Source organism: Leptidea sinapis, chromosome 1, assembly GCF_905404315.1.
Source record: "Leptidea sinapis chromosome 1, ilLepSina1.1, whole genome shotgun sequence".
Taxonomy (NCBI): domain Eukaryota; kingdom Metazoa; phylum Arthropoda; class Insecta; order Lepidoptera; family Pieridae; genus Leptidea; species Leptidea sinapis.
Window position 1 is genome coordinate 3,406,363 of NC_066265.1, and position 27,575 is coordinate 3,433,937.

The 27,575-nt window shown below is 36.9% G+C and overlaps 1 protein-coding gene across 7 annotated transcripts in view; it reads right to left on the reverse strand.

The window, feature by feature from the left end:
• Positions 1-1,990: 1,990 nt before the first annotated feature.
• Positions 1,991-27,575, reverse strand: part of LOC126968544 (PH and SEC7 domain-containing protein) — an 88,001-nt gene continuing 62,416 nt past the window's right edge. The window contains exons 5-20 of one of the 7 annotated variants that reach the window (XM_050813595.1): positions 25,719-25,970; positions 24,440-24,556; positions 19,460-19,571; positions 18,170-18,297; positions 17,314-17,406; positions 16,873-16,964; positions 14,944-15,302; positions 13,591-13,772; positions 12,986-13,179; positions 11,109-11,316; positions 9,584-9,765; positions 8,796-8,922; positions 8,281-8,382; positions 7,146-7,290; positions 5,921-6,049; positions 1,991-4,313 (exon numbers count right to left, since the gene is read on the reverse strand). In XM_050813595.1, the coding sequence (XP_050669552.1) occupies positions 4,203-4,313; positions 5,921-6,049; positions 7,146-7,290; positions 8,281-8,382; positions 8,796-8,922; positions 9,584-9,765; positions 11,109-11,316; positions 12,986-13,179; positions 13,591-13,772; positions 14,944-15,302; positions 16,873-16,964; positions 17,314-17,406; positions 18,170-18,297; positions 19,460-19,571; positions 24,440-24,556; positions 25,719-25,970 (2,533 nt within the window). In that variant the 3' untranslated portion in view covers positions 1,991-4,202. Of the gene's footprint in view, positions 4,314-5,920; positions 6,050-7,145; positions 7,291-8,280; positions 8,383-8,795; positions 8,923-9,583; positions 9,766-11,108; positions 11,317-12,985; positions 13,180-13,590; positions 13,773-14,943; positions 15,303-16,872; positions 16,965-17,313; positions 17,407-18,169; positions 18,316-19,459; positions 19,572-24,439; positions 24,557-25,718; positions 25,971-27,575 lie in introns of all 7 variants that reach the window. The other 6 variants (XM_050813604.1, XM_050813593.1, XM_050813610.1 and 3 more) reach the window with 6 other exon arrangements.

Genomic DNA, 27,575 nt, shown 5'->3' on the forward strand with positions numbered 1-27,575 from the left:
AGGTAATTATCATTAGAATTCAAATTCCACGCCTAATCATATTTTGGGCAGAGTTCCCTTGGCACGCGTATAAGTAATATCAGCATCTCCTATCGCTGACGAAGGTATAGCGATGTACTATCGACAAAATTGAATTGTGACCCACCTTAATGTCATTTCCCTACAGTCATAATAAACAAGAAGGTCGAAATTCGCTTGAACATACATTTCCTAAATAACTGTTATCATTTTATTAGACCTCAAACGCTTATGAGGCAGGCAAAAAATTGGAATCACCTAATAAGTGGATCAGGAGTTATTTACTCCTTCTGGCCAAAGACATATAAGCGACTTGCAATAATTTTAAATTATCCCTCTCAATATCACACAATCGTTTGAAATCATAGACAATTTATACGGCTAGATAGAGCCTAGAGAGAACTGATGAAAACAGGCCAGGTTTATTACTTTAGTGTGCGTGCGCTGCTCAAAATAGAGGTTTTCGACGTTTTCACAGCTGTCACAGTCTAGACATAGGATCTAAGTTTGAAATATAGATTTCCTTTTAGACTTATATTCATAATTTAACAATAATTTCGATATTCCTACAATATTATGTAAACATGGTTATTATAAATAATACATTACAATATATTAATTTAAATATATTAAAGTTATTAATTGTCGAACTAAGTAAGACATTAAGTAATTTTAAATCATAAATATGAATTACACGAAAGTATATCAAGGTGGGAGAAGAAGTTCTAACAAGAGTTGTTGTATATTATATAATATATAACCAATGAACTAGAACATAGGAACATTTATCAATGTTTACTGTAGACCTACAATATACTATCGTATAGACACAAAAAAGGCGCACGAGAAAGAACATCTCTGACGGAGATACGGCAAGATAGAAAAGGAAAGTGAATCTATCGTTACTGTAACCGATTTTACGTGACAAGTCGTAAAATATTAGCCACGCTTTGCATTAGTTCCTTACTAATTTGAATATTATACCATTAGCTAACGCAAACATTAAGTAATCAAAATTGGTCACACTTTGTCGGGCTATCAGGTCGTCTATACGCTAGTATATTAGTGTATGGTTCGTTGGAAATGGACATGTGACGTTTGAGTGAACAACGAAGGGAAAACGATTTATTTGAACATAAAGATCCACGACAGGGCATCATAGGATATTTTTACCCTTCGAGTATTGGTAAGGTCAAGGCCTTAGATAATTTATACGTCTAGATAGAGCCTCTGGCAGCTGGACAGCCGATGAAAACAGGCCAGGTTTATCAATTTAGTGTGCGTGACAAGCTACGTCTCACACACTAGGGATTTGTATGTCACTTTCAAAATAGAGGTTATCTGTCACATAGTCTATCTAGACGCATATAGATATAACGATTTAAGATGCGAACTGGCAATTTACCTATCACGACTTTTTAAAAGGACTTCACTAACAATAAAATTTATATGTATTATAATAAATCAAAAAACGTTTTAAAAGTTATACTTCTTTTAGCGCGTATGGGAAAAATATTGAGTGTGCACACTGTCATTTAAAAATAACAGGATGAAGTTGGTTGTAACGTTACGCGCACACACACAGATTATTCTGAAATAACATCATGAAGTTGGTTTCTATATGTCTGTTAAATTTGTCAAAGTGGTTATTAAAACATTTATGAATCTTTAACACGCGTGTTTGTATATGAACGTGAATGATAGGGAATTATGAATGTTTGTGGTGGTCTAATTTATTATAAACTTTACTTTTTATTTTACCTGTTTGGGGTTATTTACGGCAAGTCCTCTTTTTATTTATTTACATTATACACTATTATTGAAAACTTGTTTATAAAATTTAATGTTAGATTGAAGGAGACTAAGGCTGAGATATATATTTCGGACGCTGCTTGTGGTGGCAGGATGATCCTGTTGCCGGAGACTCGGTTCTTAAAAGTTATTATTTATATATATATATATATATATATATATATATTTATTTACAATCGCTTATAAAATCCTCACAGAATACCTTTATTTATTTATGGTGTGTGTGGATGATGCAGCTACTGTACTCAATAACTTTTGTATTAATTTACATTTAATTTTTTGACTTACTCGTGTAAGGCATTGACTATTTGACGTTTGAGTGTGTTTGTTGCATCATTTTACATATTATATTGTAATTGAAATTATTTGTAAATCGATGGAAATGTAAATCTTGATATAAAAGAGTGGCAATGAGTTTCTTGCTACTTCTTCTCATTGGCTCAACCCTTTACGAAGTAGCGGTAGATTCAATAAAAAAAATATTTTTTTGACATTCATAAGTGTCATTTCCGTGACCTACATGATTAAGTGATTTTGATTTGATTTGTTAGAGGGTACTTAGACTTTGCTCAGACTTTACTTACGTAAAACTTACCTGAGTGTGATAAAATGCGAACTTGATTTATGCATTGGGCTCTCTTTTAGTTGAAGCTCCGTATAATTTCATCTGTCAAATGACTACAAAAATGTAATCAAAGATTATGCTAAGCTCACTTAGCTATGTTTTACGTGAGTAAAGTCTGAGCAAAGTCTTAGTACGCTGTATATATCTCAGCGTTAGATATAAGTATAAAAAAAAAGACATATTTTCTTTGATAATTTTATCATTTATGTAACTTTAAAGTATTATCCTTACACCAAAGAAGTATAACTTCTAACGTGTGTCCAAACACATCTTTTTCTTATTACATACAATTACTCATTGATTTTTATAAAATTACTTTTTTGATAATCCTTTAAATGGGTCAAAATCGAGATAGGACATATTGCAAGGAAGATAAGTAACTCTAGAAGGTAATTTGAAAACAGGTCCTTACTTATCAGCGACAACGATCATAAAAGGAAAGTAAAATCATCAATAACAGCTATTTACATATATCATTAAAGGTGATTTCATGCCTTGAATATATTGAGTATCCTGCTTGTTGGAATGCACCAGAATCCTAGAGGTCATCAGGTCAGTGAAAACTTTTAAAAAGGCAAATAATTTAAAAATCTTTAGTTATTTCTTTGAAAAACTCGCGGGCTATCACACTATACTGTAAAGTTAGCGGAACGTGAAGATAATTCAAGTTTATTTTCAAATTAATTGATATTAAATACACATATTGAAATTTTTAAACCCTATACTACATTTACATACCTCTAATGTTCTTTTTTCGTAATCTTAATCGGAAACGAATCATATTTTAATAATTTTTTTACGTTTTAGTCGTTGTTTAAACTTGCAATTAAAGAATTGCAATATTTATATAAAATAGTATAAAATTAAATAACTTTAATATTATTTTCTCAAAGGATTCTGCTATTCGTTTTCTAGTCTGTGTTTTTTAATAGCCTTCTAAATGACGAGTTAGTATTATTGCTCTAGTCGAAATATGTTTACGCTTTCTAAATAATTATATTTAATTGAGTTTATTCCATTCTTATCATTAAAGCGGTATAAGGATTCCATAAATGTTCTTGTTTCATAACGTTAAGTATAAAGGTCGGACCGCATTACAGCGGCGCTCCGTAGCACTGCACAGGCGACACAAAGCGTCGAAATATTATTTTAACATTTTGTATGTTTCATGTCATCGTGTATGTAACTGTTACTAGTTAAGTTTATAGAAATGTGTCTTCAACATTCTCAAGTTAGTGTGAAATCGTGCAGAGTCGTCAAGAAAGGCGAGGAAACCAATAGTGATATTCAACTTCTTGATAGCGTGACCTTGGTATGTGGGCAATCAATTTTATCTTATTTTTTTTTTCTTCCATAACTCTTATGCACATAACAAAAAAAGAATGATCAAATCCTCGTGACTATCACTCATTTTGTAACGTTGCTCGCTCGTATCGAGTGGAGCGGTGTGAAGCGACGCGACGCGCGGCGCCGCTCTAATGCGGTCCGACCTTTAGTTTAAATTCCAGATAAGATACAAAAATGACTAGGTTACTGCATTTCTAATTGTTGTCTCAACTTCAGCCATGCTATAGGGATAGGTGTGGTTAAGGCTTTATCCCATTGAGTTGAAATGACGTCACAAGACATTCGGTGTGCGGGCGTGGTCGGTTCGCGGCTACAGTTTGAGTACACTTCTCATACCCGAGAAAGGCTTGAGTTTGTTCCACTTGGCGACGGAGCGGTAGAACGGCGGCCACGCCAGTGGTCAGGTGGCGGCGGGTTCGTTCCGCTCGGGCAGCGCGGGGGCGTTCTCGTCGGCACCGCCCCCGCCCGCCCGCGCTCGCATCACGTAGGCGTACGTTCGATACCTCTTTATCTGTTGACACACGTTGACTGTATGAAGGATATAATTTTAATAGCACATTAAGAAACTAGTGTGCTATTTTTTTTTAAATTTGAAGACACATATAGGCCAGTGGTCAGAAACTCTACTAAACTAGAGGGTTCGAATCCCGTAATAATAATCATAGGGTCATTTATTGTTGATATCACCGTCCCGTGTGATGATAACCTTGTGTAAAGCTGAAATAGACAAATTGTCGAAGTACCTAGACCTAGCACACGAGGTTACTAACATGTGGGATGTTGAATGTTGATTCAACAATAATTGTCCCATTAGTTGTTTCTCTAAACGGTCTTATTTATTTATTTATTTATTTATTCAAGGTCCACCAACACAGAATACACAAGACACTTCATAAGATTATAACATTAATTTCAAAAATCGTGTTCCTGCAATTACAGGTGAACACATCATGCACATAAACATATAAACAATTTAGTTCTTAATTATATAAAAGTAAATTGAAGTCCTATAACGCTTACATGTCAATACAATATAAAAGGATAAATTAATTCCACAAATCATTACAAGCTCCAATACAGTCACTTCAATATAATTACTAAAATACAATATAGGTACAATATATTTTGTCAATACGTTTTTATTATAAATTAGGTCATTACATTTTACTAATCAGAGTGTCAGGTTTCTCTTAAATTGTGCTACTGTATCTCCAAAAACATCTAGGTATAGATCGCTTGTTTGAAATTATAGTGTTGTATTGACGCAACAGCCTATTCAGTGGGGAGTTAAATCCGAGATTAGAGTTTGCTCGATCAGGTATAAACGGTTTATATTTTGTAAGTTGAGGTGCTCTAATTGGTATGTGAATATTTATCTTGCTCAGTAGCTGCGGGCAATCCAACATCTTATCTTATAGTAAAGAGCCTCGACCATCATCACAAGAGGCTCTCGCTTGATAACTGGATTAAGTGTCAGTGACAGAAAGCAGATGTGTTGGGTATCGTGCGGAAGTTCCACAGTTTGTCGCGGTACCAACGGCGGAATTGTCGTGAGCCAACGCCGGCGGGACTTTATTTTTATATATATTTGTAATTTTATTTTTTATAAATATGTACATTTATATAGATATATATATAAATGTAGAAAATAAGATGAAATTATAATAAAAAGTATAATAATAATATTTTATATGATGAATTTGGATGTTCTTTTCCGAGTCATGGATGTTTATTTGTATTTAAGTATGTTTAAGGATATCGTATTAAATATATTATCGTTGTCTTGTAACCAATAGCACAGGCTTATTTGTGTAAAAAGTGTCAATATATTATTATTATTATATACGTTATGACGCTCGAAATGGCGCCATATTGACATATTATTAACCAAGCATAGCCTGCACTATGGAGACAAGACAACGATATATATATTTATATATAAACGTAAACATATATAAATAAATAAAAAACAAACATCCTTGACTCGGAAAGAAACAAAACCATATTCGTCATATAAATATTTGCACCTTTGTGGACCTCTAGATTAGTCAAGTTGAGCAGGGTCACTAACCATTGAGCTATATGGGTCGTCAAACTACTGGAGTACAGTCCGCTCACCTCGTACACCAGATAGTGGTCTCTCTCTCTCGCGTGGTGCGTGTGAGAGTGATCGCGCGCGTGTCTCAGCGCTGCCAACTCCTCCTCCAGCCGCGACACTCGCTCTTCGTGCTCTGAGAGCTGTTCGCGCTGGAAGTATACATTTCAACATAATATTAATAAGTATTATTCATTGAGGAAGCTCATGGTCGCTCAGACGGCAATGGGGAAGCCTATTCTCGGAGTTTCAGTGCCCAGATGGTTGCGAAACTGAAGTGGCAGTAGGCAGGGCACATAGTTCGATTTACAGATGGCCGTTAGGGCAGTAATCTTCGAATGGTGACCACGTATCGAAAGACGAAGTGTTCATAGGCCCCCCACAATTTGGACCGACGATCTGGTCAAGATCGCCGGAATAAGTGGGATGAGGGCAGCGAAGGACTGATCGTCATGGCGATCTTTGAGTAGGTCTTTGTCCAGGAAGTGGACGTCTTCCGGCTGAAACGATGATGATTATTCATTAAGTTTATCAAATATATTTATTTATTAAAGTACACCACATCATATTCAATTCAATTTTCTTCATCTTGTGTTTTAATTTGTTGTTCTAAAGTATATTAAAATAATTATGGTGAACATAAAAATTATGAAAAAAAAACTCCCTAATTACTTTTGAAAAACAAAACTATATGGCTATAATAAAACAAAAGAAGAAATACAAATTATAAATTCAACTAATTTAATTAATTGAAATAAAAGAGACAAAAAAGAAAAACTACTTAAATGACAAATGCAGATAGAGTACCTGCCAAGTGCTTAACAACGCTTTCTTTAAACCTGACCAGCCCACTAACGAATATATCAAGCTCTGAATTAGTATTGTTCAACTTATTGTATTCACGAAATATTCGAGCGAGAGGCGCCTGAACTCCCAGGTTAGTTTTTACAGAAGGAAAATCTATCACAATGCTCAAAGTATTATGTTACGATTTTTACTTAGTAGACATAAAATCTTGACGAATTAGCCAGTTCACCTTTACCTCTACCCACTTACTGTTTGTTATTAGTTAGTTATTTTTTATTTGCAAAGCTAATAGGAATAATTTTCTAATTTGTAAGTACAATAACGATGTATTTTTTCATAAAATAAATAAAATTTGGTACTTATATATATTTAAAAAAAACATATATGAACGAACCCTCTTGTGGACAGCACACATATATTGTCTAGTAATAATAAACATACCATGGAGAGTTTAGTGTGTGAGCACGGCAGTAGAGGTCGCTGGAACTTACGCTGCGAGCCGACAGCGCCCGCAAGCGGCGGCGCAGAATACGCGGCGCACACGAAGTTTATCGTTTCAACCCAAGAGTTGAGCTCTTTCGAATCACTGAACACACAGATACAAAAAACTATTGATTTAATCATTTATACGTATAACAGAAACTAAAAACTTTGACAGCTGTGAAAACGTGTCGTGATGTTGACAGATAACCCGTTTTGAGCAATGCACGCACACAAAAACAAAGTGACATGTAAGACGTAGCATGTTTCACGCACACTAAAGTAATAAACCTGGCATGTTTTCATCGGTTGTCCAGCAGCAAGAGGCTCTATCTGGACGTATAAATTATCAAAACAAATAAAAATATAAAGTCGACGATGTTAACAGAAACAGAGAAAATAACGTCACAACTCAGTAATCATGATGATTTTGGAGGAGTCATATCGATTACGAGCGACATAATTTAAATAAAGTAGAGTGACAAAATGCAATATTAAGTGTTACAGCTTATTTTATTGCTGACTTGAAGTTGTCAAGGGCATACTATTCATACAAGATTTATATTAAAAAGAACACTTAAATTGTGAAGATCCCATAACTCGAAAGCAAACATTTATACTTATAAAGAAAACGTTGCGTCTCGGAAAGCCCAACAGAATTGATAACTTGACTAATCTAAGTTGAACTACATATTTAATATTCAAATTGTTTAGCTTGAGAAAAGCTTAAGTTATTACTTAAATTTTATGTATTTAATTTATTAATTAATTAAATCTTTTATTTACTGTAAAATATCACTTATTCTTAGTTATAATTCTTGAATTTACATTAGAATTTTGTGTATGTACATTATTAGAATCATTACTTAATCCTATAAATTAACAATTCGGTTAGAGTGAGAGAGTCTGCCTACCGCTGCCGTACGCGTGAGAGAAAGGCAAGCCTGACAGACTGAAGCCGTAACGCGTTACGTTACGAAACTGTTTACCCTCCCATAAGAAGTTATCACTTTAAAAAAATTCGGATAGTCTGGATGCGGGCTTAGAGTTACGATGCAATGTCTAGGTACTAATAAGTAATAACACACGAACTCACCTAGTTTGAAACAAATACTCGGCTTGATCAGCAGTCTGCAATCTGAACACGTGCTGTTTCTTCGTGTAGTCCGTCGCTTTGGTCGCCAGGGCGTGGTGTATCCTGAATATCACCAATCATTCAAGTAAAACTCACAAATATATCAAGATAAATAAACATAAAATATGATTTTCTTAAGGATGCCACAAATTGGGAATGGAGCGACCGCCCTCAGGCTATTAAATAATAAGTTTTATTGTACGATATTACATTGTAATTCATGCAAAAAAAAGTCAGCTGAGTTCGTTGCGCCCATTCTTCTCAGGTCTGTCGATTCGTAAAAATTTAATAACTTTAACATCAACCGGAGTTTCTGTCAACAGGATCATCCTGTCACCACAAGTAGCGCCCGTTCACGAGCAACAAATGGGCCAGGCATTGCCTCCCTGGAACATATTTTAGGGAAGGGAACGACCCGTCCCACGTCACCGCCACAAGCAGTGCCATTTAAGCTAGCAAATATAAAGTATTTTTACCTTATAGCGTTATGCAGATGATCTGACATTTGACTCCTGCGGAAGCCGTGCTCGTCCTTATGAAGGTACAGCACCAAGTCACGCAGAGTACAGTACAGCATCTTCCAACCTCTTCGGCCGAAAGGCGCTGGAAAATTAATTATATAATTTTAAACTGAATTCTTCTATTTTAAGTTAAGTCACTATAGTCTGTTTTCTTGTTTTAATTTAAGTTAATTACAAAATATATCGACAGCACTAGAGTACAACTTTTGGTTGAATATTCACAAAAATCACAATAAAGCCACTCGGCCTTTTAATTAAACATGGTATAAAGTTATATCTGAATATAATAAAAATATTTACAAATAGACATTTTGCTTATGATTGGTGTATTCGGACGTATAACGTTCCCCGCGTTTATTTGCAAGGCTGCTTGACATCCGGAAAACTTCAGAATTATCATTGTATTGGCAGTGTTGTAAAGCTATATAAGTCTTACTAAGGTCTTAGTCAACATTTTGCATACTTGCATATTTTGTTACAGAACGTGGGTACAACAGTCAAATAGTAATTGCTATTTAACTTTGTATATATAGCACGGGTTGTCATGTCATGTTCGCTGTTGTAATGACACATATGAGATACCCCATCTTGAACTCTTAGGTTACATCTCAGTAAGCTACACTTTACTGTAAACCTTACTGTCAAGTATCTCTTTCGCTCGCCTCGCCACATACACTTTTTCTTTCGCAGTGGTTCTTTATATATGGACCTGGATTATTTAATTAAAAAAAAGAAGGACTTACTCTTCTTGCCGTTGGGCTCAACGCAGCACTTCCGCATGACGTAGCCCTTCTTGTACTCGACAGCCCGCGCTTGTTCTGGCACCTGCAGGAAAGGGTTGGAGCCCGCCGTCAGCGATATAGGGCCTGTAGTTCCGCTTCCTATATCCGCACCCGCTTCTCCCGCGCCCGGCACATCTGTGTCGCTATGGGCACAAAACATAGATTTAAACATTTTATAAGCTAGGATACTGCCCACTAAACAACCACTGTACCTATTCTTTAGCCTGGATCTACACCGAGCCAACATCTGGGAAGACATAGAGGACTATTTTTTATGGAAGAGGAGGGCTAAGGAGCATACGCAAGGAAGTTCATTGCATAGTTTTGGTTGTACGTAAGAAAAAATTAATCTTTGAGAACCGCACTCTAGAGGAAGCCAGACATCATGATGATGGGTTGATATCCACGTTTGTCGCGTGTCGCACGAAGATGGATTTTCGCGACAAGAATTAGGGTCAAACAGCTTTAATGCGGTAGAAGACACACTATGAAGCAACGTTTTTACACTACGCCAAGTGATCTAGCCGTTCACAGATTATATGGTCGCCGAAAATTCGAGCAGCTTCTTCGGTTCTGCTTGAGCCGCTATACTAGTGTATATTAATGTGTTTCAGTGCCGAAAACTGACCTTGTAGGTCAAATCTACCCCACCTTGGGAATTAATTTTCTTAATTAACTTTAATTGTTTGAAGATACCCATGGCATATCTACCTGGAAACGAGGAAGACGGAAGGAGGAATCATAAACGCTTGTTTGGTCATGCAGAGGACTAAAGTTTGACGTAACATTAAACGATCAGGTCGGATCTACTGATGTCAGGTTAAGATGACCAGGAATAAGAGAACATGTTTGAGTGGAAGAAGCATATCGTAATATTTATCGACCCCTCTGTGAGACAGGCGCGAGTTTTTTCGCCTTATTCATAATAAAACGCTAATCAAAGGTATGCTAATCTATATTAGTAAAAACGTGTTTTAAGCCTATGGAACGTTCGAAAGAATTCCTTATTCATAATCGATTGATAAGCCTCCGATAACTAATACGTCTCTATAGAACGAAACATTGTCATTTCGTACGAAAAAATATGATCTTAACAGATTTAACGTTGAACTGTCTATGGAAACAGACATATTGTATTATGTCAAGTTGGCTTGTCAGTTGTCACATGTCAAAATAAGTTCAAACTTCAAAAATATAATTTTGAGTAGCGAGCCTAGTGTGCTGTTGGTTGGCAATGAAAACGAATAACAACTATGAATGGATTGACATCGAAAAACGAGACAGCTGATCTATCAAGGGCTTAAAATAGGTTTAAAGAAGGGTCTTAGGTATTGTAAGTTACATCAGCTTTATCGAAGAGATAATGAGCGTTTCAGCTCTAATATGCGATTATGATAATATTTTTTTTAAAAGCGTCTATTATTCTAAATTAATATGAACAAGACCGTTTGTGTGTATTAGAAACAAAGAGAGCGGGTAGACTCACAGCGCCCACTTGAGCGGTCGCGTGCGGATGGCCTGGTAGAGCGCCTTGAGCGTGTCGCGCGGGAAGTTGTCGCCGTCGTTGAGGTCGGCCAGGTTGTCGATGAACTCGGCGCACGACATGCGGCGGAACGAGCCGCCGCCCGCGACCGCGCCGCCGTGCAGGTCCGTGTTGAGCAGCATTATGGCGCACGTCAGAGTGTGGACAGCGTCTGTGGACAACACAACATATATATAGCGTATCGATGTTGGGCGAATGCGGCAGCAGCTAACAGTTACCAATGCGAGGCTCCTTTGCACAGGATGCCGGCTAGATTATGGGTACCACAACGGCGCCTATTTCTGCCGTGAAGCAATAATGTGTCATTACTGTGTTACGGTCTGAACCGGCTAGTGAAATTACTGGGCAAACGAGACCTAACATTTTATGTCACAAGGTGACGAGCGTAGTTGTAGTGCCGCTCAGAAAATTTGAGATTTTTCAAGAATCCTGAGCGGCACTGCATTATTGTATTGGACAGGACGTTTCCATTACCATCAGCAGTACGTCCTGCTCATCTCGTCCCTTATTTTCATAAAAAAAAGGTACATGTATAGTTGTCAGAGGTGATATATTTGCATGATGAGCTATGTAGAATATTTGTACCATACATATTTTTTCGAGGTGCAGACATAGATTGTTCTCGAGTCCGTACATCTGTGGCTCGCACCAACTCACCTACACTAAGGTCACTCTTCGCGCAGCCAACCCTGCTTGTGATTTATTTGCGGATGGATGGCAGACGATTTTAACATAGTGATTGCGATTTAGTGAGAGGAATGGAATGGAATGAACGATATTTGGATATTTATTTGGAAGTTAATTACAGTAAATTTTGTATTTATTTCCTATTATTTGAGTAATATGTAATATTGTTTGTTTATAACTAATTACTAACTTTAATGTTGTACATACATTTCATTTGTGTATAAATCCCAGAATTTAGTGGTCACTTTAAAAACATAATAAATTATTTAATATTGTAATCGGCTCACGCCGTTTTATTTAAGTATAAAATAAATAACTCCCGCGCAACTTAAAGAGAGTGGGTGCAGTCAAGCAAAAGAAACTCTACCTCAAATAGACTCCAAGCTCTCTCCCAAGTTGGTAAAACTCCCACGACCAAACTTAAAATAACTCATGTAATAACGGGTCACGGCACTTTTAACAAACATCTGTTTAATATAGGTGTCACCGATAGTCCACTGTGCATAGCCTGCATGGAGGCAGAAGAGACGGCCGCACACATCATTCTACCGGGTAAACATCTGGGGTCACCGAGGACTCTCCCCTAGGTCATGGGTGGTGCATCTATAGGACTAGCAATGACTTCTTTGCCACTTTTTCACATCAAATTTTAAACATTTCAGAAGAATTACACTCATACGTTTCGGACCCCAATTGCGTTTGTCACTCTTAGACATAACATTAAATTCCCTAGCTATACTGTCCATCAGAAGAAACTACTGTTTGGCGGTAGAAGACGGCATCATTTTTTTTTTTACAATAAGGTATAATACGAGACTAGCAGGAAATTCAGCTGATGGTTATTGATACGCCCTGCCCATTACAATGCAGTGCCGTTATTCTTGAACTATCCAAAAATTCTGAGCGACACTACAATAATTGCACTCGTCACCTTGAGACATATGATATTATGTCTCATTTGCCCAGTAATTTCACAATAATGCTTACACATTGCTGCTTCACGGCAGAAAAGGGCGCGTTTGTGGTACCCATAATCTAGCCGGCATCCTGTCCAAAGAAGCTTCCCCCTGGTAAGAAACCCTTGGGCCTGGGACTTTCCTTTTCTTTTTAGCCCCGAGACAGCACACACTTACCCTGTGAGTTGAACGAGCCAGGGTTACACTCCAGGTATCTCCTAGAGAAGTGCACGAGCACGCGTTCCCGCTCCTGTGTCTCTCCGCTCAGCGCGAACCGCGACAGGAAACTCCTTAACGCACTGTCGAGCGTTTCACCCGTGAACTCGAAGTGCTTCACGTACTCTTCCGCCACTGCTTTTGAAAAATCATTGCTGGAGGAAAAAGTTCTTAATTATTTTAAAAGTTAATTTTACTGCAGTTACTTTAATTTTTATGACATTTAAGTAAAGTATAATCCATAAATTACTAAATTAGTTTTCGACACACTTGATAGTAATCTTATCGCATCACTTAAAGGCTCATAGTCCAATATATTGAACACACTTAAGTACTTACATAACTCGCAAGGGAAATATTAAGTGTTCTATGATATTCATAATTTTAATACTTACAAATACTTAATTTTTATTAAAGTTTTTTTTTCTTTCTTTCAATCTTTATTATAAGTTAAAATTAACACTTGATCACTATGGAGCACATAAAGTTGTTGAAGACAGTAGAGAACTTTAACTTACTACTATTATAGGTACCATATAAATACTAGTATGAAAGGATTTACGTACTTTTTACTTAGATGCCTGGAGACATCAGATTTCTTGAATCCATCAAGATGGTAGAGTCGTTTGGCCAGCCTCTCCGCTGAAGGGATATCAACTGCTTTGGGACTGTAGTGGAACGAGTGGAGCGAGTCTCCATCTGAGCCTTCATCTGAACCCCCATCTGATCCAAATTCCTGGACAGACCACTACAATTATTATATTTTTATTTATTTATTTCAGAAAACAAACAGTCATATTCAAGCATAATTACATAGTATCTATATAATTCAAACAGACCAGGCAGTTCTATTAATTATATAAAACATGTTTGCAACAAAGTAGCAAATGTGACAATAATTGAAAATAAACTATAAGCTAAGGTATATAATATAATTATTTACATGTACAATTATATGCAAATATAATTAGGTGCCTGTTTCAGTAAGGAATCTTCTTTGCCTCAACACTCGTGCCAGAATGTGAGATCCATTTAGAAAGTGGCTTTTTCCGTTCCTTGTCCCATCAACAAAATTGGTTCATGACCCACTTTGCCAATAATTCTTTTAAAATTATAAAATCAGACAGGTTTATACATGCACGAAAAATATTTTTTGACAATTGGTGGACTGTCAGATTGATATCTATAGTGCGTACCTAGACATTGCTCAGGCTTTACTTATGTAAAATTTAGATCGGAATGATAAAACGCGAACTTGCTAGCGAGCGGTTGGTCCGAGGTTGGAGTCTCCTTTTGAGACGCCCCGCGCCTGTGTGCTACATTTTCGGCCTGCAAGCCCGGCTTCTATGCAAAGCCTTTAGGGCTCAACAGCACAAAGGAGGTTTTTACACCCGAGCTCGACATATGGGCCCCATTTCGGGGTCTGTAATACGTAAATGTATTTACCTCATCTCAAAAAAAAGATGGCGGATAGGGATATGCTCGATGGAGGGTCAAACCATCATAGGGTAGGAGGGAAATAAAATATCTCTCGCTGACCACAAGTTCGGAAAAGGATATTCTGTTAACAAACCCAGGGGTGTCCGACATATTCGGAGTACAAGTCGTGGGCAGTGCTGCATGCCTAGACTGGGGCAACTAGAAGAGTTGGCAGTGGATAAACCCCTAGCGCGACAAAGGCGGCACATGACGAGACGAGTCATGGATATGGACAAGGGCTAGAAAGGCAGAGGCCGCCCACCAACTTCCTGGATTAGAACCACTGACAAATACATGACAATGCTAGGCCTAATGCCAGCAATGACCCAGGATATCACATAGTGGTGATCTAGTATCAGGAGGACCCCAAACAGTAAAAGGGGAATATAATATTCACAGTTTATTTTTCAAGTCTAACCACCAATAGAAATATTACATACTTGATATCCCTGGTTCTCCGGCGACGCACTGCCGTTCTCCTTCCCACATTGAGCATAATTCGTATTATTGTTCACACTATCATTGTTATTGCCACTTTTATCAGGTCCTTTCACTTGTATCACTATCCTATAGTCTTTGTCGCCACCGTTCAGCGTCACGTCACTACTGTGGTCTGAGACTGTTGAGTTGGACTTGGCGCGCTTATGGCAGGGCTCCGACACGAGGATCGTGGAATCGGAGTCGGATGGGTCTGAGAGCTCCATCCGGGGACACTCCCGGCCGGCTTCGAACATGTCGTCCTGGTCCTGGAAGTCCGGACTAGATATGTTGGAGACGGCTTCCGATAGACTCATGTCACCTGAAATTAATAAAAAAAACCTTAATAATACTGCATCTAAAAATTCAGCTACGTGTTATTCGATTCGACTGCTACATTTTGTACATAAGAATCATACTCGATTTGAATCCAGTGAAATCACTATTATCCTAGTTTTACTACCCGGTTACTTTTGACCTGACGTCGATGACGTCATAATGTCGCTTTGTTACGGTCTGCAAAACAAGCATCACTAGGTTTTTATTATTATATATTTTTTTTTATTTCTATTTATATATTTATTTATTTATTATATACAGACACTTATCACATAATATTACATCATATTTGGTCGTAGCCTGTCCTGTAGGCAATATTAATAAATAAACATCGACTTATTTTTTCAGTGTTATAAATTGATGTAAATGTGTTGCATTGTGATGCTGATAGTTATTATTATACTTAATGATGAGAAATCAATGAAAGAATCTGCGTTAAGTAAAAAAAAAGGTATTTATTTTTCTAACAGTACTATTATAGACGACACAGAACAACATCAACTTCAGAACGATTAACAACACAACAAAAGTCAAAACGTAACAATGAAAACTTCAAAAACAAAGCAGCGATAGCACGAAAATATCTCATGTACATAACGCTAATGAAACTGCAAACCGTAATGACGCAACAGGACGAGCGCGAGGGGGTGAAAGGGGAAATGGAGGGGTGTTCACGTTCTACTAGCGAGGTCCTGAGAGAATGTGGCCGTTTAGTATATACAGTTCTTTTATGAGCACAAACAAATGAAATAGACTAAAATCAAGTATCTATCGTAGGTAAAAATGTGCCTTACTGGAATCACAATTCCCAATATCTGGATGTATCAGTATATAAGTAGTTTCCAATTCTTTTTTTTTTAATATATTTAGGAAATATGCATCATAACATCTCAGTTCCTTCATAGTTGTGTTATGGTTCATTCACAATTCACATGGATATCTTATAAAAAATATAGGCACATGAGATACGCCATGCTAAGTCCCAGGGTGATTGTCGCGATACGATGTGATTGGGTTCATTCGCTGTAGGATCGCCCTAGGTCGTTTTATGATGCATTGTATATATATGTTATGGGTAGATGATTCCGCTTGGCGTCAGGTAACAAAACGAAAAGGTCAGTAACGCTTTTGCAATTCCATTTAGCAGTGAGTCTCTCTCACTCATTGTCCTTTTACTGAATTAAAAATTGCGTGCGTACAAAGTACACATGTGAGAAGTGAAACTTCTTAGGCAAACTAATTTTTTAATCTTGTTTTTATTTCTCATTAAATGTTATTGTCGTTTAAACTAACCTGTTCTTTATATCTAATGTTTTTGCCAATATTAGAAATTATAAGTTTATTTTTAAAATTAATGTTCTACTTGAAGTTTCAAGTAGAACATCTTCCTTACTAGCGTCTGTCGGTGTAGCGGACTGTCGATTCAACAATCGAGCTGGTTTAGGGCGTGGAAAAAAGAAAATAGAAAAATTGTTTTGCAAGCAAAGAAGTTTCACTTCAAAACTGTGTCGAAGGGCTGACGGTCTACTGACTAAAATGAGTTTATCACTCACCGTTCAGGGTCCGATGATGATGAGGCGCGAGGTGTCTGTGCGGCGACAACGCCGACCAGGATGCGGTGGTGGGTGAAGCAGGTGAAGACGAACTGAAATCACATCATCAATAAATAAGTATTACTTCCTCACACGTTTTGTTTAACAATTCAAATGTAATTATTTAGCAAAATGATTAAAAACGTTATGTTAGTTATAGATATGGACAGTTTTTCACTAACCACTTTCTTATTGCTTGACATTGTGTTCACAGCACGGTCAAAACATAACTGAACGAAAACTATGCCTAATAGACGCGTAGGCAGAGTTTGTTTCGGACAATGTTTGAGTGTGATTGTGAGTGTAGTTGTTCATGTTACGTCAATGATTGTTGTTGATACAGATTATTGCTGGTATCTAATGATTTAAAAAAATATAAACTATTTATTAATATATCCATACCGCTGTGAGATGCCATCCGATATGGAGGTGGAATTGGAGGTGCCGGCCGATCCGTTACACTGCGATACCGGCGCGTTGTACGTCCATACGATTCTGTTGAGTAAATACTAAATTATTATCACTGCACGACACATATTACACCTTAGATGATTTATACATAGATAGAGCCTCTTGCTGTTAGACAACACATCACAACAGGCCAGGTTTAATACGTTAGTGTGCATGACAGCTGCGTCTTACACGTCAGTCACGTGTGTTTGCTGAAAATAGAGGGGAGGATGGATAAGGAGGATGAAAGGGATTTGTGTCAAAAGTTCAAAAAAAATTAAAAACGAAATATGTAGTTGTTGGTTTCTTATAAATCGAGGGCATGAATCCTTTCACGACTTTTCTCTAAGTCTCGTAGTTTCCAACTTGGTCATCACCGTCCTTCTCAAAAACCCACCCTGTTGATGCTGATAACCAGCTCATGCTTAAGTCCACCGCAAATTCAAATATTTTATTGAATATCGGATTTGAAAGGCGCTTATTTATACACGTTGGGAGAATGATTATTATTCTATACGGCTCATCACATACAGATAGGATTTGAGACTATCGTACTTTATACAACGTCTCAATTCGTAAAGCTTATCCGCGCAGTACGTAAGGGTTCACATAAATTACAAGCAGGTTCCACCCGAGTTGACCACTTCACCAAAATTTCAACCGTCGCAACTGCGAAGGGATCGCCCCGCGTCACGTTGGAGGGCGGCAATGCTCGCGCCTATATATGCGATGGTTTGTCGCGCGTAATCTGTACGCACCTTTAGTGTTGTCGGCCGCGCGTGGTGAGCCCGCGACTGTCTCAGTATACCTGTCTCTCTCGTCGGAGTCGGAGTTGGGTCCCGGCGTGGCGGAGTCTGGGCGCGCGTCGAGCAGCGTGTTCAGCGATGACGTCACGTCCTCCTCCATCTCCACGGCCACGGCGCTCAGCGACGACTCCTTCTGAAACTTACACGCCTGTTCTCATCTCGCAACGTTTTACTGTATCTGCTACGAACTGTATTAATGATGAACATGTGTGCTTCCTCAGAGCATAATAAGAATATGAATGTCCCAGGCCCAAGGGCATGAGGCGGCTAAGGCATTTACCAGTGGGAGGCCTCTTTGCACATGATACCGGCTAGATTATGGGAACCACAATGGCGACTTTTTCTGCTGTGAAGCAGTAATGTGTACGCATTATTGTGTTTGTTACGAGCGCAAATGTAGTCCCGCTCAGAATTTTTGGGTTTTTCAAGAATCCTGAGCATCACTGCATTGTAATGTGCAGGGCGTATCAATTACCATCAGCTGAGCGTCCTGCTATCATAAAATGCTTCTATTCCCTGCAGTCAATCTTCTTCTAGCCTACCTCTCAATTACCTTCTCCTCTCAGAAAAGGAATTTGTTATATTATATACAATTTATAGTTTAAACCACATAATCCTACTCGGTTTCCTTTGCTTTTGTCTTATGAAGCGAAAAGAAATCGCTTATATTTTATTAATATACTCACCTAGATGATTGTATTTAAGCAATTTGTTGCTCTTACCACTGAGCAAACCGTTCGAGTGACACATGGTTCGAAAAAAATATTTGATTTAAATCTACACTTTTTGTACATGGTTTCATGAGGTATTTTGTATTCGTAGGTGATTCATTCATCGCCTAGTAGGGAGTTAAAAAAATACTTATCTGAATATTTCTTTTTTCTGCCTCAATATGGGGGTACAAAGGGATACAGAGGGTACAAAGAACATAATTAGAAAAAAATCATCTAATCAAATCAAATCAAATCATCATTATCTATCTTATTGAAAATTAAACTGCAAGTATTTTTAGGTGACTTAAAATACCAGCAGCGTATGTTGGAAGTTAGGGGTACGTGGTTGCGACGAAAAAGGGGACTATGGGTGCAATTATTTTTTAATAAATTGCAGTACATTTAGGAATCGGTTAACCTGATGGTAAATATCACCGCTTCCGACGGTCTTTTGCAAAACCACAGGAATTATAAACAGCTTTGCTGAATTCTTCTCATACATAATTTGGACATATAAAAATCAAAAGCATGCCTGTAGTCTTATCTGTTTGACTATACAGCGGACAGTGTATGACGTACCTGCAGATGGTCTTCGGAGCGAGAAGTCCTGACGATCTGCTGTTGAGTCCTGGACACCTCCCCTCCCGTAGATAAGGTACCGCCCGCCGGAGACGCGGGTTGTGAATTGAAACTGAAAGTTAATACGCAAAAAATTAATACGATCAATACAGGGATCTATATACGATGTAATAGTTAAGTGTGACCAGGCGAAAGTACGTTACCGAATCACTAAAATGACATCAATAACGTTTTATAATTTTGATAACAAACACTCCGATACAATTAGTAGGAGATTCGAACCCCGGTAGGTAGGGAACCCAAGCCGATAGCGGTCCAATAATAAACCTGGGGACGAGTAGGAATGACAATTTCTTACGTAAATATAAGGACAGTTTTTTCAAAACATATGCTATATATCATAAAAAATGCAGAAACCTTATTTACGGTAGTGAGATCCTACCTAGGTAATGGTAAAATAATTTTAATAGGTAAGTTATATATATGCAGTAAATTGAATGTCAATCATATATTTAAATTTATTTATTTGTTTTTATTTACGTTATAAGTATATTAAACAATAAATTATTTTAAATTTAATTAATAATAAGAATTTCCGAAGTAACCATACTCATTTCATACAGAAATTTATGTACCAACAGAAAACTTTTTGATTAAAAATCTCCTTCATGCGGTTGGAGGCTATATGGAGGAGTATGCATTGTTGTCCACTGTTTTTATGCCAGTGCGTAAAAGGGACAAGATAGTTTATTATGAAACAGTTAAAGTATATATTAAGTGGCTAGTTTTATATTTGATATTTTAAGCGCAACTATGCATTTGTTCGTCAATTTTTTTATCGTTAGGTCATATTTATTTTTAATTTTTGTACCTAAATTTATATATTTTTTAGCGTTGTATGAATTTGTTATTTGTGAGTGATTGTGTATGTTTTATTGTCCCTACCGTATTTTTTTTAAATTATGTTCGAAAGTCTCTAAAGTACGTCGCAATGGGGTTCGCTGGAAACAAGCGCTGCAGCTCATGCTGCAGCATATGCTGAGCGGTACCCATGATAGCATCACTCGTTCAATTGCAAATTTTTGTCATCACTAACATTGCACTGAAAGTACTCATAAGAATTATATATAATTAGTTTACTTTTTATACGCGTTTATGTTGTGTAAAATTTTATTTGTTTTTGTTTAATTGTGCAAATGTAATGTAGTTTATTGAAATTGCTTGTGTGATGTGAAATAAAAATATGTCCATGTCTATATCGGTTACGTATCGAGACACCTTCTGAAATACCGACGTTATTTCCTTCCATCCTCATATTTCTATACAAATATTTGCACTGCCCCGGAGGGTGTGAGAGTGCAAATATTATTTATTGACAATTCACGGTAGCGAACCACCGTTGACAATTAAAGGGCCCCATTTTCAAAGGAAAACATTTTTTATCGAGGGCAGAATATACTCTGGAGAGATATACGAATAAGCCTAAAAACTCTATTCAAAACGCAGAGGTAAATTATATTATAGAGATTATCCTGAATTCAAAATTATTTGGATTTGGAACGTTAAGATTCATATACATTCCCTTTTGCAATGTAAAGAGATTTTGTTAAAAAATCGAACTTAATAGATCTGGCCGCCATAACCAGAACAGAAACTAAATAAAGGCGCCAATTTATAGCATTTTGTACATTTATTAAAGTACTTTCAAATTTTTTAACTTAATTCGACTCCATCGTTTTTACGACGCCTTAGGGTTGATAAATATGAACATCAAAACAAAGTCAAGACCCCTCATATTGATTACTTAAGTACAAATGAATAACTTAATAAAAGCTTATTTAATACCTCGCAGATGATGTGAAAAGCAGAGTATTAACCGGTCAAATAAAGCCTGTCTTAGTCTTGAACGACTTGAGCCAGTATTGCTCGCGCTCAAGACTACATAATTTAACTCCCTCGCTACACTGGGGAATAAACGTTAGAGTCCTTCGCTACGCTGCGGATCCAATATGACGCCCATGACGTAAGACAGTCCTTTGTGACTACGAAAACGGAAAAAGGATAATATTATTATAATTTTAGCAAATAAATTACAAATTGAACGTAGGGAGCTGTTTGAAGTTTTCTGATACTGCATTGGCCATTTGTAATAAAATCAGAAAAAAATATTGTATTTAAAATGGAACACTCCGAGTTAATCGTAACTAAAATAAGATCAATTAATTTGATTGTATAAAAAAACCCAATTATTTTTATACTTTTTAGTGCACATTATATCTATTGTTTTGGAATAGTGTTTTTGAAGTCGGTTGTTCTTTTGTTAAAATTTTATTTTATTTTATGCTTTTTAGTGAATTTGAAGTACACTTTCTAACAATTTGTCTAAATATGTGTTGATATACTAAATTTTTCAATGCAGCAATGAACGTAAGTGCTTTACAATTTGATTACAGACAGTTAGAAATTCTGTCATAGAACGCACCCTTACTGTAAGTCATATATTGATCATCATATTCGACTACGACAATTACTAGACCATAACTATATTATGTTGGTAGATGACTTAAATATCCGGATAGCATATGACATGTTGACAAGCATAAAAAAGATTCAGCCGAGTATCGTTAATTTGCTCCTAAGAATTGAAGAGTTCCGTTACTTTGTCATGGATTCCGTTATCAGAAACTAACTAAACTCTCCAAACTATCTTTGAAGTATATCCTTTCCAATAAAAAAAGAATCATCGGAATCGGTTGGCGCGATATTGTGTATTCGTAAATTTATCATCCACTTTGCTATACGTATGTATAGCAAATTTAAGACTTTTATGGTTTTCTCATGGGGCATCCATGTCAGACCTGGACAAAATTACAATGGGACCACACGGGAGCTTTCAAATAAAAAAAGAATTATCAATATTGGTTCACCCAGTCGAAAGTTTTGAGGTAACAAACATAAAAAAAAACATACCGACGAATTGAGAACCTCCACCTTTTTTGAAGTCGGTTAATAAAAATTCAATATATGATGATAAAGTTTAAGGAATGGATTCTCATACAACACTAACGGCCTTACAAATAAACTTGGTATAAATTTATACCCGAGAATAAACCAAGAATATGCAAAATGTTTACAAATAGACAGTATGATTGGTTTATTCGGACGTTTAACGTTTAACGCGTTTATTTACAAGGCTGCTTGAAATTCGGAAAACTTCAGAATGATCTTTGTATTGACATGTTGATCTTCTAACTTCTACTTTATACCACTGGACAGGCGGCTGTCAAAGTGCTTTTGTGCCTGTTTGATATTCACCATTTTGGCGCTGTTGGCCATGTACCGAGAGTCTGCGGTACTAAAACTAGTGATGACAACCTAGTGGACAACATGGATGGTGGGATACTATTTACAAAAAAAAAATTGTGTACTTTATACGTCGATTCTTGAAGTATAAATAAAACGGAAAACGAACGAAATCAATTCAAAATGCAAAAATACTTCAGAGTATTGTACGTTTCTTCGCAGCCATTTGTTAATACAAATACTTAAAAATAACTTAAAATTAGTTCCCTGGACGCTCGCGAGTGGCTCTTCAAATAGGCACAAAAAATTCGCTGTGAAACATATGGAACGCCAGTCCAGTGGTATTAATACAGGTCAGTGTCTTGATCTTTACCGGATAATATCAGTCATTGTGATGTGCATGCGTGTTTGCCAAGTTTTACTTATGATAGATTGGCGCTATTTTGATCACCGCGCGATAAACAAACCTTGAGCAGTACCGAAATGAATAAATATTTATTTCTATGGCTAATCATTCAATAAGCATGGTACTGGGTTCTATTACCGCTGGTAATATCCTTTGTTCTACATTCCAGACGTGTATATGCTGTTATTTGAGTATTTTCAGGACGACAGCAATAATTTATAAATAAAATGATAAATTCTAAAGAGGCGACAGACTACTGTTTACTATGTATTAGGTGCCTTGATAGCTTGGGTAAGAAATTATCATTAAGGTTTTGAGCTTTTAATATAAAAATTTCGCTATAAAAACGTACAAATACTATTGTGATAGAGGTATTTCGCAAGAATTACATTATACAACTGTTAATGTTATTTGAGTTGGTTCTCGTCGTAGGCTTCGTCATGTTTACATGACTGATAGTTGTAATTGTTCACATTCTTGTTAGCCGTTCACATTTACCGGCATTGACTTTCTGTACAAAACATACAATATTGCTAATCATTGTTCACTGGACCTTTAAAAACAAAGAGCGTCTCCATAGTTTACATTTCTGACAGAGTGCTAGTTACGTCCTTTCATCTCATTCTGAAAAGCGGGAGAGAAAGGGATACTTGAGGGAATACTTGTCAATAATTGTACCATATTGAATGGAAATTATTCGTTTTACTAAATTATTTACGCTTTTTGCCAGCCCATCTTATATCAGTAAAATATTGGTGTATATAGTCTTATATCAGTAATTTACTGGTGATAAGTCACAACATTTTTTTATTGCGACGTTAACGAATTATTTGAGCACTTTTTTTATAGCACACTTATACTTGGTGATTGACACACGAATCACGACTAAGGAGAAAAGTGTGCTTCCAATATTTAAAGATTTAAATAAGCACACTTTTGCCGTTCCGCTTTCTAGTAGTAGTTTCTGTAGCTAGTGAAATTACTGGGCAAATGAGACTTAACATCTTATGTCTCAAGGTGACGAGCGCAATTGTAGTGCCCCTCAGAATTTTTGGGTTTTTCAAGAATCCTGAGCGGCACTGCATTGTTATGGGTAGGGCGCATCAATTGCTGAGCTTGAGCTGAACGTCCTACTCGTCTTGTCCCTTATTTTCATAAAAAAAAAACTGCGAGCCATCTTTATTGTATATTGTATTTATAGCATAATAGCAGTATAATTTAGTTAGACAAAGACCTTAGACAAAGCTACAGTGAAATACAAATATACGTACAATTTATTGGCATGGTCCCCATGTAGGCCGGTGTCCGGCGTGGAGTTATGTCTATGGGAAAGTTCCGCGCGTGCTTGCGAGCGGCTGTCGCTCGGAGAGGCGGGCGTCGAGTTATATCTGCCAAATAAAACATGATGCCTTATATTTTCGAAGTTAAACTTCTTTTGGCGCGTTAGGGAAAAATTATGTCAACTAGACCGTGTGTACTAGCATACTTCACAGCTACCAAGCCTCTTGTAACTCATATGTCTACTTAACCACAAGCAATAGACGAGAATCAAATAAATTTCTTTCTTGTTGTATAAAAATATTTTAATCATATTTAATTACACGTTATATAACTTAATTGTGTGGTATAATAATATTTTTATTGGTTGTATTTATTACAAACAAAAATGTATTTTCTACAAACGTTAAATATCACGAGGAATATTTTTTTTAAGGATTTTTGTTTTATTACGCCAAAGAAGAATAACTTCTTGCGTGCGTAGGTACTTATAAGTACACACACACTTTTTTTATATAGGAAGAGCCTAACGGGCAAGAGGCTCACGTGATGTACGTGGTAGGGCTACCGCCCATGGACATCCGCAACAACAGGATCAAGAGATTTGTTGCCGGCCTTTAAGCTGGGATACTCCCAGCTCTAAGCCTGGTCCCTAAGTCGTATATGTTTGGGAAATCTGCAGCCGGTAATAGATTATACAAAGTTGCTATGCTAGGCAAGAAATTGTATGGGACCTTCTAAGTAATTTAGATTGGGAAGATTTATTACTAAAAATCATAAATTACTAACTATAAAGTTGTACCCGATTAATAATTACGAATTATATCTAATCTAATCACAAAGTATCTCTTTAAATATTGACGGTTCTAAGCCCCGTGATAGTGTTTGATTGTTATCAACAAATAACAACTTGAGGGCGTCCATTCAAAATAGATTACGAAGCATAGGCGTGATTCCACCAATACTATATATATAATAATAATACAATAAGATATAGCAACTCGCCCAAAAGCATATAAGTCACTTAAGTGGAGATTTTCTAGTAAAGTTTAAGATTAATACAGAAAAATTCTTTAAAAACATTTATGTATTATGTTAATAAAGATAAAAAAAGAACTGTCAGAAGCCATATAATAAGAAATGAAGAACAATAAAAGATATTTTTGTAGGTGGGCCCTTTATTACTTTGACCACCCGATATTGACTGACAGCCAAACGCAACGGATATGCCTTACAGGACTATTTAAAGTGTAATTGAGTAAATACTCATACCTATGGAAATGTGTCCGGTGTGTAGGCGCGTGGTGGTTATGGTGTGGATGCTCGACCCTGGACAAGTTGAGGATGAGGTCTCCCGTCATCATGTAGGCCTCGAACTTGGGCTGGTTGGCCCGAGGCCGCCGGAGTACCCGCTCGTCTGTGATGAGAGCCTCGCAGCTCTCTCCGGAGTGCGCGCCCGACCCGTTCGACGACGAGTGGCTCGATGAGTTGCTGTTCGAATTGCTTGACGGGGGCGACTCCGCTCTGCGTAATTTTCAAGTACCCATATATTCACATTCACAATTAATGAGCAAATGAGACTTAGAATCTTATGTCTCAAGGTGACGAGCGCAACTGTAGTGCCTGTTGAGAATTTTTGGGTTTCTCTAGAATTCTGAGCCCAGAGGCGTGCATTGGTTTTCTAGCAAGGTAGGCACTGTAGATCTACCTAGTCGTAGTTGAGCCTGGAGATCGCTTACCGTAGGTATTTAGGAAATTTATGAGCGAGGGTTCAATGGAATTTTAGTTGTAAAATAATGGAACCAAATTGAACTATATTAACTTTAACATTATATTTACTAAGGTTCATAACGAGGTAGGCACTGCCCAATTGCCTATATGATATACACTCCACTGCCTGAGCCGCACTGCATGGTAGTGGGATTACCATCAGGTGAACGTCCTACTCGTCGTGTCCCTTATTGTCATATAAAAAAAAATGCAAGATAAATCTAAACTTAAATACTATAAAAACAACACAAGGCAACCATGGTCAGAATAGTTGCAATGAACGTTTAAAATCGAAGGTGGTCTTAGAACTTCAAGGTTTAATGAAGTTCCCGTGTTGAAAGATATAGGATTGTACCTAAAAACAACGAATGGCGCTAAACGACACAAAAGAAACTCCATCGGAAAGTGGCGTAAAAGAGCCAAACGATAACAATTACTCGAGAAATAGGTTGCAAGCACTCGACCTGTTTCCATTACAGAGACATCTCCATAGATTCCTTTCAAATAATTGAGAGGGCAAAGTGGGCGAAGTGTCACTGAAGGTCAGTTATGCGTTCAAACGGAAAACACTTAAATGCTGTTTGCGCGAGAACAATAAGATTATAAATGTTTTGTTTGTAGCGACACTGTTATCAAACATAACATTTGCATTGACAACTTTGCGTTTTTATGCCGTTTACATTTTTATACGCCGGAGGACGGTGCTAGTAAAATATTATGTATGCAAATGAAAGAATGACGTGCGCTATCTACGTAGGTTACGTTTAGTTACTGAGTTGCTCCTTATTGCATTGACTGCATTGACTAAGCATTATACAACAGAATCATAATTTGTGGGATAATGAAAGTTTAATGTACTGGCCACGTATGAAAAAACAAAATTTGAAAATGGAGCATAACGGATACCCATCATTATTTGAATTCAGAAACATAAAGTACTACCTACACCACAATCATATACCTATGTCCTACACAGTCAAATTTTATACGTACAATTGTGTAATCAAATAATTGCACAAAAACATAAAAAAACCGTTAGTTATTACGATAAAATATCGAGGTTATTGTTCAGTCCCAATAAAACGATCGGAGGCTAATTAATACACACAACTAAAGCTACTCGTATTTTTGATCGCGTTCAAGTTTTTTTTTTTTTGTGAACGAATAGTTTATTGCGTGATTAGGGATATAACAAGACGATTTAAAATCGTGTTACATCCACACACACTATATTTTTCAACCGGAACTAGATAATTTTGAGACGGATAGCAAGGATATCTGTCAGTTTAGTTGATTGTAAAATTGATAATTTTTAAGGTTTAAATAAAAGATACATTGGTATAATTGTAAACAGGGCTG